General features: G+C 56.8%; 1 protein-coding gene across 6 annotated transcripts in view; it reads left to right on the top strand.

The window, feature by feature from the left end:
- Positions 1 to 12,355, top strand: part of SH2B3 (SH2B adaptor protein 3) — a 39,041-nt gene that overhangs the window by 23,233 nt on the left and 3,453 nt on the right. For 3 of the 6 annotated variants that reach the window (XM_074321359.1, XM_019734063.2, XM_074321357.1), the window contains exons 3-7: positions 11,266 to 11,367; positions 11,450 to 11,541; positions 11,641 to 11,735; positions 11,839 to 12,053; positions 12,143 to 12,314. In XM_074321359.1, coding sequence (XP_074177460.1) covers positions 11,266 to 11,367; positions 11,450 to 11,541; positions 11,641 to 11,735; positions 11,839 to 12,053; positions 12,143 to 12,314 — 676 coding nt within the window. Of the gene's footprint in view, positions 1 to 11,265; positions 11,368 to 11,449; positions 11,542 to 11,637; positions 11,736 to 11,838; positions 12,054 to 12,142; positions 12,315 to 12,355 lie in introns of all 6 variants that reach the window. The other 3 variants (XM_019734061.2, XM_074321358.1, XM_019734062.2) reach the window with 1 other exon arrangement.

Raw genomic sequence — 12,355 nt, 5'->3', positions numbered from 1 at the left:
GTCATGTAGTGGATGGGAAGAGACTTGCATTTCTTTGATGGCCAGTGATGTGCTCAGTAGCCATCTCTGATGCTTTCGGTATCTGCTGTTGAAATAGCCTTCCAGAGAGGTTATACTTACGTATTTTTTCCATCACTAGGGCTGCCAGCACTGGGTGTTATTTTAAAAACCTTTGCCAACTTCTAGTTGAAAAGTGGTTATCTTGCCCTTTCTGGTTACGAGTGGAACGGGCCATTTCTTTAAAAAAAAAAAAAAAAAAAAAGGATATAATTCACATAAAAGTCACCATGTAAAGGTGCAATTCATTGGCGTTTAGTATATTCGTATATTCACTGTGGGTGCAGCCACCACCTCTGTCTAATTCTACATTTCCATCACCCCGGAAAGAAGCCCTGTCTTACTGGCAGTCACGCCCACTCCCCATCCCCAACCCCTGGCGACCACTCATCGACTTCCTGCCCTGTGGATTTTGACTGTTTCTCTTAGATTTCTTGGTCATATGTATTTTTTTGTGACTTACAGGCCGTTTACTTTGCGTGTTTGTCTCCTACACTGTCTGCCCTTTTCTTGTTTTGCAAGAGCTCTTTACATGGATGTCAGCTATCACATGTTGCAAATAGTTCCCTAGTTCGCCATTTGACTTTTCAATTTTGATCCTGAGTTTCTTGGCTTATGGAGGATTTTGTCTGGACAGTAAAATACAGTAATCTTTTCCTTTATGGTTTCAGTCTGCTTTTTCTATTTAGAAAGGTCTGGGACCAGGTAATTACTTAGGTTTTATTTTTTGCTTTTAATTATTTAATCCAGCTGGCTTTTATTCTCTGTGGCTGGTGTGATATCCTGTTGTTTTTTGATATCTGAGGTGCCGTGTATCAAGGCATATCACATAGTAAATGCTCACTAAATGCGGGCTTAAGATACTAACAGGTCGTGCCAGATTGAGCTCGGAAGGGTGGAAATTGTTGGTGTGGTGGCTGCAGCCGTGACCTGGCCGGCTTCTGGCTCTCGCCCTCATTTCTGTGAGCTCAGCCCGAGGCTCAGCTGCCGCAGCCTTCCTGGTGCCCCTGCAGCCCCTCGCACCCAGAGGCCCTCGCCTTCACCTCTTCTTCTGAATCATCATTCTTCGAAGGCAGGCAGTGGCCACCGTCCAGGGCTTTTGGGGATCTTGGTGGTGACGAGCCCCTTCTCTTCTGGTGTATCCCCCACCGAGGCTGGTGACAGAGGTTATTTGTTGTTTCTTAACCACAACTTTTTCCATCCTCCTCCGCAAGTGCAGAGCAGACGCTGGGCCAGAGGCCGCAGCCAGGCTGCCTTGTTGGGCTTCCCCAATCTGGTCTGACTCCACAGCAGAGCTGGGAGGTAGGCACCCCATTTAAGCCCCTGGGGGCTGGCCAGCTCTGGGACCCCTGCCCTATGACACCCACCCTGTTGGTCACCCACAGACTCTGTTGGGCTCTTCTGCTTTCCTGGTGGGTTGGGGGATGTGGTTCCCAAGTTAACAGAGCCCTCTCCTCTGCAGCAGGAAGGCCGGGGGGTGGGGGGGCAGTGTCAGGTTTGATGCCTGGCACATTCCCTCCCTGCTCAGGGGTCTGAACACGTGGTATGGCCTCCCAGAACCATGGCTTCCCCTTTATCTGAAGGAGCTGACCACACCTGGCCCTTGTGGCCTGGAGTGTCCCTGGGACTGAGGTGCCAGGAGCGGCACTAAGGAAGGCACAGCTTGGGTAAAGGTGCGGACGAGGACAGGGCACATTTGCCCTGGGGCTCTATGGCCGCACAGGGTAGGGGTCAGGGAAGATTCCTGGAGAGGAGGATGCTGGGAGCAGGATGTGGTCGCTCAAGGTGTGAACTGGTGGCAGCTGGTTTGCAGTGAGCAGTGGGGATGGGGTCTGGCTGGGCCCCTGACCCTGCTCTGGACCCCCAGGCGTTCTGGGCCGGCTGGGTGCTGGCTGAGCATATGCAAGAGGCGCTCTGTCCTTGGAAACGGTCCAGGCCTGCGGGGACAGCAGGGATCCTCACAGCTGGCTGCTGAGCAGCCTGTGACTGCTTGCTCTTTGCAACATTTCAGCTCCAGGGTCTGGAGAGTCATTTACCTTGAGAGCCAATGTGTGGGCAGGAATGGTGGCCTGCATGGAGGGCACAGCTTGAGTAAAGGTGCAAGGGGAGAAAGCCTGCAGGTGTCATTAGTAAAGGTGGCGCTGGCTCCCTCCGTGTCCCACAAGGCCCTGTCCCAGGACCCCCCTTCTCCACAGGGCTGAGGTGTGGCCTGGACTTGTCACCCTGAGGCGAGGCGAGATCAGCTGGTGAAGGTGCTGGTGGGTGATTAGCTCCTTGGTTCACCTGTTCAGTCACGCCCATGACGGGTGCAGGGAGTGTGGGGCTTCCAGGGTTGGTCCCTCTTAAGCCGCGGTTCCCCCACCTTGTGTGTCGCCCACTATGGCTGGCCTCAGAGCAGAAATGCACACCTGTCTGCACAGCCGGCTCATCCTTACTCAGGTGTCCACATGTCAGGAGGGGGTCGACTGGCTGTGGGTGTTTGTCTCTAGGGGGAGGTAGCTCCAGCATCTAAGAGGGACTTTGTGTCCCTGTGACTGTGATTCTGTGTGTGGGGGTGGTCTCAGAGAGAGGGCTCTGAGTCTGACCTGGGGGCAGGCCCTTGCAGGTGGAGCTTTCGATGGGTCTCCAGCCCGTCTATCCCAGCACCTCGGGCTAATCCCCACCCCCCTACTTAGGGCCTTAGGGTCCAAGAGTGGGTGGGTTAGCCCCCACCCCCACACCACCACTCAGGGAGGGTGTGAACTGGGGGCCACCTGCCCAGAGGAGGGAAGTGAGATGATAGGGATCATCTCTGAGCAGAGCAGTTCTATTTGGGGGTCTGTCTCTCTCTCTGGTTCTGGGGAGGTCTGTTTCTGGCACTGAGGGGCTCTCATTTGCCAAGAAAGGGGGGCAACTGATCCATGTGGCTTTTCTGGAAGCTTATCTCATCTCTTTCCTGGTCCCGTGGGGACTGGGAGCATAAGACCACAGGGGACAGATCAAACAGGAGCTCTGGCGCCCAGGCGCTGGGGAGTCCGGGCAACAGGCAGGTTCACTTACAGAAGCCCTAGAGGGTGCCTTCTGCCATCACCTCCATTTTACGCGAGGAAACAAAAGCAGAGAAGTGATTTGCTCAGGGTCACACTGAGAAAAAGTGGCTGAAGCCGGCATTTGAATGGCCTGTGGGGGTAGGGGTTTGGGCCCTGGTTGCGGGCAGAGGAAGGAAGTGACCTGTGGCCTGTAGTTCCAATCTGTGTTCAGTCCATGGAATTGGCTCATTGCCTTCAGTTTGCCTCCAAAGGAGCTGGGGAACAAGGGGGTGAGATAACTCACCACGCCCCACATCTGCCTCTGCGCCCCAGACATCTGAGGGCTGGGGCCCCAGGCACCCACCCAGCTACTCACCCATCCATCTGACAAACCCTCCCTAAGGACCTGCTCTGGACTACACCCGGCGCTGGGCCCCAGCTGGGAACATGGCTTGGTGCTGTCCCCACCCCCAGAGGAACTCCCAGTCCGATGGTGGGGGCAGCTGCACCATCAGGAAATTATGGCTGGACCTGATAAGGCCTGTGCAGGGGCAGAGGCACAGGAATCGCACTAACCACCATGTGACCAGAGAAGGCTCCCTGGAGGAGGGGAGCTTTTCTTTGCTGAGAGCTACAGTGAGGGGGAGAGCATGGGCTGTGGGCCCCGGGGCTGGGCAGACGACGGTCCGAGCCCCAGCTCTACTCGGCTCCCCCTGTGGCCAGGACAAGTGATTATGCCTCCGGGGGCTCCATTTCTCCATCTGTGACATGGGGCTGCTAGCAGTGCTGTTGTAGGGTGTGAAGAGCCTTCTGCGCAGCCCGCCCTCTCCCCTGGCCAGCCGGAGCCTGGGGAGACCCAGCCACGTCCCTCGCCCTGACCACGCTCCTCCGGAGCCCTCGTTGGAGTGGGGTGTCTGCTGTGGGGCCAGACCCTGTGCCCCCCTGGCCCCCAGCACTCATGATATTTGGCAAACAAAAGGCCTGTGGTATTTGTTGTAGGAGTGAAATTGAGCACCCACGACCTACCAGGCACTGTGCTCAGTGCTGGGGATGCCACGTGAGCAAGACCAAGTGCCCACAGAGCCCATTTCACAGGTTGATAAATGCAGTGAAGGAAGTAAAGAGGGTTAGGTGATGGTGACTGTGTATTTAGACACTATAGTTAGGGAGGGCCTTCCTGAGGAGGTGACACAAGCTGAGACCTGAATCTGAGCCAATTTGTGCACATGTGGGGGAATTGCCTGTCAGATGGAAGGAACATGGTGCAAAGGCCCTGAAGTGGAGTGTGCTGGGTCCATTTAAGGAACAGTGGCGGCTGGTGTGGCTGGAGCAGGGTGAGAGGTAGAGGTGGTAACAGAACTGGCTTGTGCAGGGTCTCGTGGGGCATGGTAAGGACGTGGGCTTCCACGCTCAGCGAGATGGGGCCCACAGGCCACGATCTGAGCAGAGGCGGGGGATGGGAAGAGTCTGGGTCTGGATGTACCTGCGAGGACTGATGGATGGCAGCTCAATTCTGATGTTGATCACCTCGGGGAGGTCAGGACGTCACCCTGTTTTCCAACTCCTCACCCTACTGTGGGGTTCCTTTAGAGCATTCCCTCAGCCCCCAGCATCCTGCCTCCGTGGGGTGGTCTGTGCCCTCCCTCCTTCTCTGTGGCTCCCTGGTGCGCGGGGGAGGAGGCGGGCGTGGCGTCCCGCGCCAGCTCTCCTCAGTGCCAGTGGGTTTCACATCCACCTGGGCCCGTGGTAACGGGCCCACTTCCAGAAGCTCCAGGCCACCTGGTTGTGATGCTTTCTCTGTGCTGTGCCCCGGAGGTTTTCTTAGCCTTGTCGTTTATGAAGTGCGGATAAAACACCAGCCTCAAGGGCTGTTGTGGGGGCTCATGGGAGGCTTCCCGCTACTGGTCTTCAGAGAGAAGGACCGAAGCAGGGTGGTGAGGGTTTCCTCACCAGAGTATCACCATGTTGTTCTCTCCTCTGGAACCTTCCTACTTCCTTGGTCCCAGCCCTTCTTCCTTGATATGATGCTCTTTTTGGTGAAACTGGAAAATCTTTGAAATGGTGCTGGCCTGTGAATTCAACAGTCCAGAAGCCACTGGTGGACAGCCCAGGCACATAGCAGGTAGTCACTAAAGCGTGGTATGAAGAGTCTGTTAGCATTTCTAGCCACAGCTGACTCCCCTGTGGATTTGGCTCTAGTTTTTGGCCTTTGGGTGCTGGCTCTTGCTAGTCCCGTAGCTGCCAAAGCGTTTCCCTCTACCTTCCCCACTGCAGAGTGTTCAGCAAACACTTATAGCCACTTACTCTGTGCCCTGCCGAAGACACAAAGATGGAGAGGGCGCAGGGAGGCCTTCTTGAGTGCATGGTCAAGTGGTGGGGAGACAGCTGTGACAGCCGACTGCAGCGGGTGGGCGAGGGCGGGACAGTGGAGCACGGCTTCCTCAGGGAGGCGCTTCTGCTCTGGAGCAATCTCTGCTTCTTCACACGGGCTCCTAAGCTCATCCCTGCCTTGTGCCACCCCCCCACCCCCAGGACCTTTCCATACTCACTGCGAGCACCTTTGTATACACTGTATTGCTTAATTCTCATGGAACGGTAGTGACAGTATCTCACCTTACAAAAGTACAGACTGAGGCCAGGGGAGGAGAGTTGCTTGTCCAAGGAGGTTGAGGCAGAGTTGTGACTGAAGGCCAGGACTAATTCCCAAACCCCATGGGGAGGTTGTTGTGCTGTGCTTATGCAGGCCCCAGAGAGGTTTCTGAGCAGGACATTAGGTGGCCAAAATCTGGGGAACACATGGGTTCAACAGGTTTCTCTGCTCTGGTCCTTCCCAGAGCCTTTAATGGACTGCTGCACACAAGAGCTGACTTTTCTTGGAGAATCCCTCTTTGCACTGGCTGCCAGGAAGCTCAGAGACAAATTTGTGGGAAGTGGGACTATGGCCTGTGTTCTAGCAGTTGTCTCCCTCCCTCTCTCTGAATATCCCTGTACCATGACTAAAATCCTTTGGAACAAGACAGGGCATTTTCTTTGTTTTTTTAGGTTGGTGTTTTGATAACAGTCAGTAAGACTTGAGTAAGCATTTTCCAGAATGATGTTTCATCTGTTTTTTCTTTCATTCGTTCATCCAGGCAGCACCCATTTGGGCTCTGGGGGACCCAGCTATCTAAGACTGGGACCTGGAACTTGCTCTAAACCTTTTGTTTTCAGGCCCACATCCAAGACCACCTCCCAGCCCCCCCGCTCCCGGTGGGTCAGCAGGATCTACTTCCTGTCCCCGTGTACAATGAGGCTGTGGTTGATGCCAGGCCCGATACCAAAGCAGTAAGTGGCAGGCCAGGGCTCATCTGAGCACCTCTAGAGCCCGGCTCCAGGCCCCGGAGATGACACCTAGAAGGCATGGGTGCTGGGCAGAGGCTTGTCACTTGGCCCTAGACCTCTAGCCACGTTATGTCCTACTTCCTGTTCCACTGCTGCTCATTGTAGGAGAGGAGTGACGGAGACACAGACTGCCAGGGGGCTGCAGTGGCCTGTGGGATGCCAGGTGGTGGGTGGGCGGTCTCTCCTCAAGGTTTTAGCTCAAGGGCAAGGGCCCCTTCAGTGGCCAGAATTGGCACAGTGGATGGAACAAGGCCATGGTGAGGGCCCGGCCTGCCCAGACCGTGGGGCTCTCTGTGCCAGGCCCTTTGCTGTCTGGGGAGTTAGATGCCATCTTCCCCACAGCTTCCTGTGGAGGCGGCGATCAGAGCTGGGTCTGGCCCACAAGCAGGCCTGCTTCTGTCGAGGGATTCAACATGCGCTCCACATCTACACATCCAGCTGCCACTTCCACATGCCGCTCGGAATAAGCCCCAGCTGACTCCCCCAGCCAAGACCCCATAGGGACTTCTAGGAGGACACGAGACCTGTCCGCCTCTGCAAGTGTCCATGTGCTTCCCACTGCAGGGCCTTTGTGAGGCCATCCCAGTGCCTGGGAAGCTCAGCCCTGCTCTCAGCATAGCCGACCAAGGTCGGCCCTTCGCTGCCTCCTCACCTGCCTGCCTTGGCCTTACTTTCTCCTTCCTGTTGAGCATCCATCTCCCTGGCTAGAACGGAAGCTTTGTGAGTCAGGGACTCCGTGTTTCGTTCCTACGGGGGCACCAGCACCCGGAGCTCAGGGCGGTCTTGGCCACTCCCTCTGCCGGGGTCTCCAGGGTATGAATGGTGACAGGCCCCACTCAAGATGGTTTGAGAACACAGCAGAGTAGGGTGCAGCCCAGTTACCTTAGAAGACTCTGGAAGGGCCATCCATCCCTGCCCGCTGCCCCTTAGCACACAGGGATCGGCAGGCAGCAGTTGTGGGACCAGTTGTAGGTGAAGGCATGAGGGAAAGCAAGGCCCAGAGAGGTAGACAGGAAAGGGCTGGCTCAGCCGTCACTTTTCTTCTCTCCAGGCAGGCCCAGAGGCCACCGGTGGGAGCACAGGGACCCTTGGTCAGTGGGAGTCTGGGAGAACTGTGGGTTGAGGCACAGCTTTCCACGCTGCCCTGCGGAAGTGTGAGATGACAACTCTAGAGCCAGAACTCTGCCCGGTGTTACGGAGAAGTCCACAGAAGTTTCTGCCCAGCTTTACTGTCCACTGAATAGACTGTCCTTCCAGGGCTCACCTTGCCTTCTTGCTTCTTCATGTTCTGATCTCATCAAAACAAACTCAGAAGCACCTGAGTAGGTCATTGTGTTGTCTGCACAGGCACAGGACATCTTATTTTAATGTGAGCTACATCCCCTCTTTTGCCTTTGTCTTAGGATATGTAGGCAGGTAGGTTATATTATGCGTGAATTTCATTGAAGATGATAAAGGAGCAAATAGGGTCTGTAAGGTTGAGCGAGCAGGTGTGTGGCCAATACTAGGCCACGCGAAGGGGAAGCTGTAGTGCCCATGTTTGTGATACTATGGTTGTAACGCTGTGGTACTGTGTCAGTGGAGTGAGCCCACAAAGGTTTTGCACACCTTGGCTGGCCTCAGACCCCAGACTGGAAACTTAATACTAGCCAACCCTGTTTAAAGAGAGGGGCTATTAAATAGCTCTACCTTATAGATGATAAAGGAGGGCTGAGCCGCTTATCCAGGATTTATCTAAGTGGAAGGGTCAGGACTGAACCCTAAAGCCTAGACTGATAAGAGAATTACAGAGCCCAGATAAAGGAGAAATGTAAGCTCTACGGTGTGTATAGTTTCTGCCCAGCCTCACTGTCCACTGAATAGACTGTCCTTCCAGCTGGTTTTTGAGCTTCCTAGCAGCCACAGCAAAGAAAGAAATGGGTTATTTCCACCTGGAGTCACAGTAGCCATTAGAAAGCAGCCAGCTTTTTTTTTTAATGCTAGGAGCTGAGAAGACTTGCTCCCCAGTAGCGGATGCTGCAGGATGTGTTGGGTGACATTCTATTTCTTGTACCACAAATATCTGGAGTGGTTTGGCCATTTTGATCACCTGAGCACAGTGTGACTATGAGGTGGGTTGAGAGCAGCTGCTTGCTGGCCTAGCAAGGCAGGTAGGATAGAGGGCATGTGAGAGGAGGGGACCTGAAGCCGCCAAATGTTCCTCTAGCTGCTGACACAGTCCCAGCTCGGTCTCATCACATCACTCAACCAGAAAGGCATCCACAGGTCCCTCCATACAGTGGCCAGTGCTCCTGAGTCCTGCTCTGGACCAGCCACAGGTGGGCATGTCCTGTCCTCATGCTCTCAGTGGCCCTCCAATCTGGCCAAAGCCTCGGGCATGTCCCCACTACCAGCAGCAGGTAGACATACTGGCTCTGATCCTTGGCAGGCTGGGGTTCCCAGCTCTAGGAGTACAGCTGTGTGGCCCTGGGGGACACATGGGCTGCCTGGGGCGGGGCTCACACAGGGCTGCTGTGGGGAGTCCGGGAAGAATCTGTGCCACCTCACCCTGCAGGGGAATGCGAGCCAGCGTGAGCTGTACCATCGTCTGCAGCCAGGGCTGGCCACGGGGCAGGGGGGGGGGGGTCCTCTTTACCACTGCCTGCCAGGCCAGCAGCTCCTCAGCTGCTGGGGTGGAGCTGGCACAGAGGGCCCCACATTCAGAGCGAAACCAGTGGCTTTGCTGCTTAATCTCGGCACTCACTGGGGCTGGGACTGGGGCCAGGGCCCGGAGCGGAACTGAAAGGGAGACTAGGCCTGTTCCCCTCTTGGCCTGGCCCACTTCCTCCCAGGGATCCTGAGGCTGGAGCTGGTGGGGAGGGTGGGGGGCCAGGCAGGGCCAACTGCAGAGCAGGAGAAGGAAGGAAATCGCCTTTCATACCTTACCCATTTTGCAGACAGGAAACAGGCTCTGAGAGGCTGGCTGACTGTGAAAGCTGCCGGGAGCACAGAGGCCCCACGCCCCATGTGCTCTGGCGTGTCCAGTGCCCGTGCAGGGGCTGTGTGAGACTGCTGTGCTCCCCAAATCTGACTCCCAGGCTGAGAAATGAGGGTGTGGGGGCTATGGAAGAGAAACTGGGAAGGTGAAAATGCCCTGGCTGGAGCTGGTTACTTCAGGCTGGGATTTACTGGTTGTGCAACCCCTCCAAGTTGCTCCCTCACGCGTGACGTTGGTGCCACAGTGCAGTGAGCCCTGATACACATTATGGCTCCCAGAGTTGCTGCTACTCTCCCTAGACTGCTGTGTCCAACACGCAGGGCGGGACTGGGAGCTCCAAGGCCCCCTGGGGTGGGCCTGGCCTGGGAAGAGCCCCTGTTTGGCCTGGCCAGGCTGCCCTCTCACCTCACTGTTATTCATTGGCCCTCCTGCCACAGGGTAGGGAGGGGGGTTGAAGGCAGGCAGTGTGGCCCTGCGGTCACATCCATCTGTCAGCGATGCCTGGTACCTGTGTGTCCACAGCATGGTTAAGCAGATGGCTTTGAGGATCGGCTCGTACCCCTTCTAAAAAGGCAGCCCCTGACTAAGACGTGCCCTTCTGGCCAGAGCAGGTGGCGGATGGATTCCCCCAAAGCCTTGTTTCTACCTCCCCACCCCATGCTGGCTTAGTAGGGGCTGTACCCAGGCCTGACTGGCTGTCTCCCAGCCCTTGGGAAAAGAGCTGATGGAGGGAAGGGGACCCAGTTGGGCCTCCTGTGTGCATTCCCCAACTCATCTCTGGTTCCTTCCACCTTTCTTATTGTCTGTTGGCCTCTGCTGGAAGCAGCCATTGATCATCTCATGACCCCCCGGGAAACACTCTTACCACAAGAGGCAGTGGAGGAGATGGGGGACAGTGGAGGGTTGACCTCCCTTCTGAGAAAGCTGGCTCCTGGGTCCTGGGGTGCTGCAGGGCCTCCTGCTCTCTGGGGTCAGATGCCACAGGGTCAGCCCCTGCTCCAGCCAGGCTGCCAGGACCTAGAAGGGGGGGTTCTTGCTGGCAAAGGAATTGGGGACCATTTCCCACCTACTCTGAACCCGTATCTGTTGGATGCCAGGGGAGATGCCTGGATCCGCCAGGGGAGATGTTGGACATGGGTTTTGGCTGGCAGAAAGTGGGGCTAGCGCTGCCAGGCTCTGCCCCTTGGAGCACACTGGCAGAAGCCCCAAAAGCCTGTGGCTAAGCCATTCTGCCACCCCGTACGCTAATCTACCTCTCCTTGTCCTGAGACTTGACAGATTAGTGAGTTTGAGGTTCTAGGGGTTCAAAACCTGATCTTTCCTTCCTCAGGCAAGTGACTTCACCAAGAATTGCTTCCAGGGCTGTTAGGCCAGGAGAGAGCGGTACTGCTGGGGGGCTACTGGAGGGAGGAGCTAAAGGCACGACAAAGACGGGGGGGGGGGCAGCAGTCAGCACCACAGAATGTGGCTTGGGTTGGATACCCTCATGGCCCATCTCTGCGCTTGTGATGAGGGGATCAGGCAGCCAGTGTGACATAGCTGCCCAGGGCGCTCTTTGCTCCACCAGTGGGAAAAGAAACACATGTCAGTGCTGCAGTGTCCACAGGTCCAGGTGAAGGGGTTGGCCCAGGGCCCACAGAGCTTTCTGGGGATCTCAGTGTGTGGGGACAGTGCTGAAGAGGTAGTGGCAGGCACCTCTGTGGGCTCCTGCAAGCCAGCGTGCTCGACCTTCCTCAGCAGCACCCTAGGCCCCTGGGGAGGCGGCAGAGAAACAGAGGCCTGGGGGGGGGGGGCAAAAGGCCAGCAGGGACGAGCCTTGACTGCCCCACCTTGGTCTCCTAGAGTTCCAAGCCCAAGCTCCAAGCAGCCTGCTCCAGCATCCAGGAGGTCCGGCGGTGCACACGCCTCGAGATGCCCGACAATCTCTACACCTTCGTGCTGAAGGTGAGTGACAGATTTCCACACCCGAGGGTCACACACACACACCGCAGGGGTCCCACCCAGCCGTACTCTTCCTCCCCACCAGGTGAAGGACCGAACAGACATCATCTTTGAGGTGGGAGACGAGCAGCAGCTGAATTCATGGATGGCTGAGCTCCAGGAATGCACAGGCCAAGGGTGAGAGCCCCAGTCCTGTAGGGCCCCCCTCCTGGCACAGCTCTGTCTGGCACCCCGACTCCCCACCCCCGGGCCTTAACCCAACCTCTTCTCCAGCAGGCTGGAGAGCACAGACCCAGAGCTGCACGTTCCCCCAGCTCTCGAGCCACCCATGGCCAGCTCTCCCAGGGGAAGCACAGATTCCCTGAACCAAGGTGAGTGGTCCAAGCCTTTGTCCTCTGCGTACCTCGGCGCCCAGCCTCAGCCCAGGGTGAAAGGCAGCCACAGGGGGGTCACATTACGCATCTTCTCTACCAGGTGCTTCTCTTGGGGGGTTGCTGGACCCAGCCTGCCAGAAAACAGATCACTTCCTGTCCCGCTACCCCTGGTTCCATGGTCCCATCTCCCGAGTGAAGGCAGCCCAGCTAGTCCAGCTGCAGGGCCCTGACGCCCACGGAGTGTTCCTGGTACGGCAGAGTGAGACACGGCGTGGGGAGTATGTGCTCACATTCAACTTCCAGGGCATAGCCAAGGTATGGGGCGCAGCTGGGGCTCCTCTCCCCCCCGCCCCATTGAAGGCCCTGTGGGGCCAGCACCTGAGCCTGCTGGCTTGTCCCCACAGCACCTGCGTCTGTCGCTCACCGAGCGGGGCCAGTGCCGAGTGCAGCACCTTCACTTTCCCTCGGTCATGGACATGCTCCACCACTTTCAGCGCTCACCCATCCCACTCGAGTGCGGTGCTGCCTGTGACGTCCGGCTGTCCAGCTATGTGGTAGTCGTCTCCCAGCCACCAGGTGTGACCCCAATGCCCCTTGCTAAAGGGGGTGGATAGCAC

Source organism: Rhinolophus sinicus, linkage group LG16 (assembly GCF_036562045.2).
Source record: "Rhinolophus sinicus isolate RSC01 linkage group LG16, ASM3656204v1, whole genome shotgun sequence".
Lineage (NCBI taxonomy): Eukaryota > Metazoa > Chordata > Mammalia > Chiroptera > Rhinolophidae > Rhinolophus > Rhinolophus sinicus.
The sequence above is the reverse complement of the archived record's forward strand: the minus strand, read 5'-3'. Positions and strand labels throughout refer to the sequence as shown.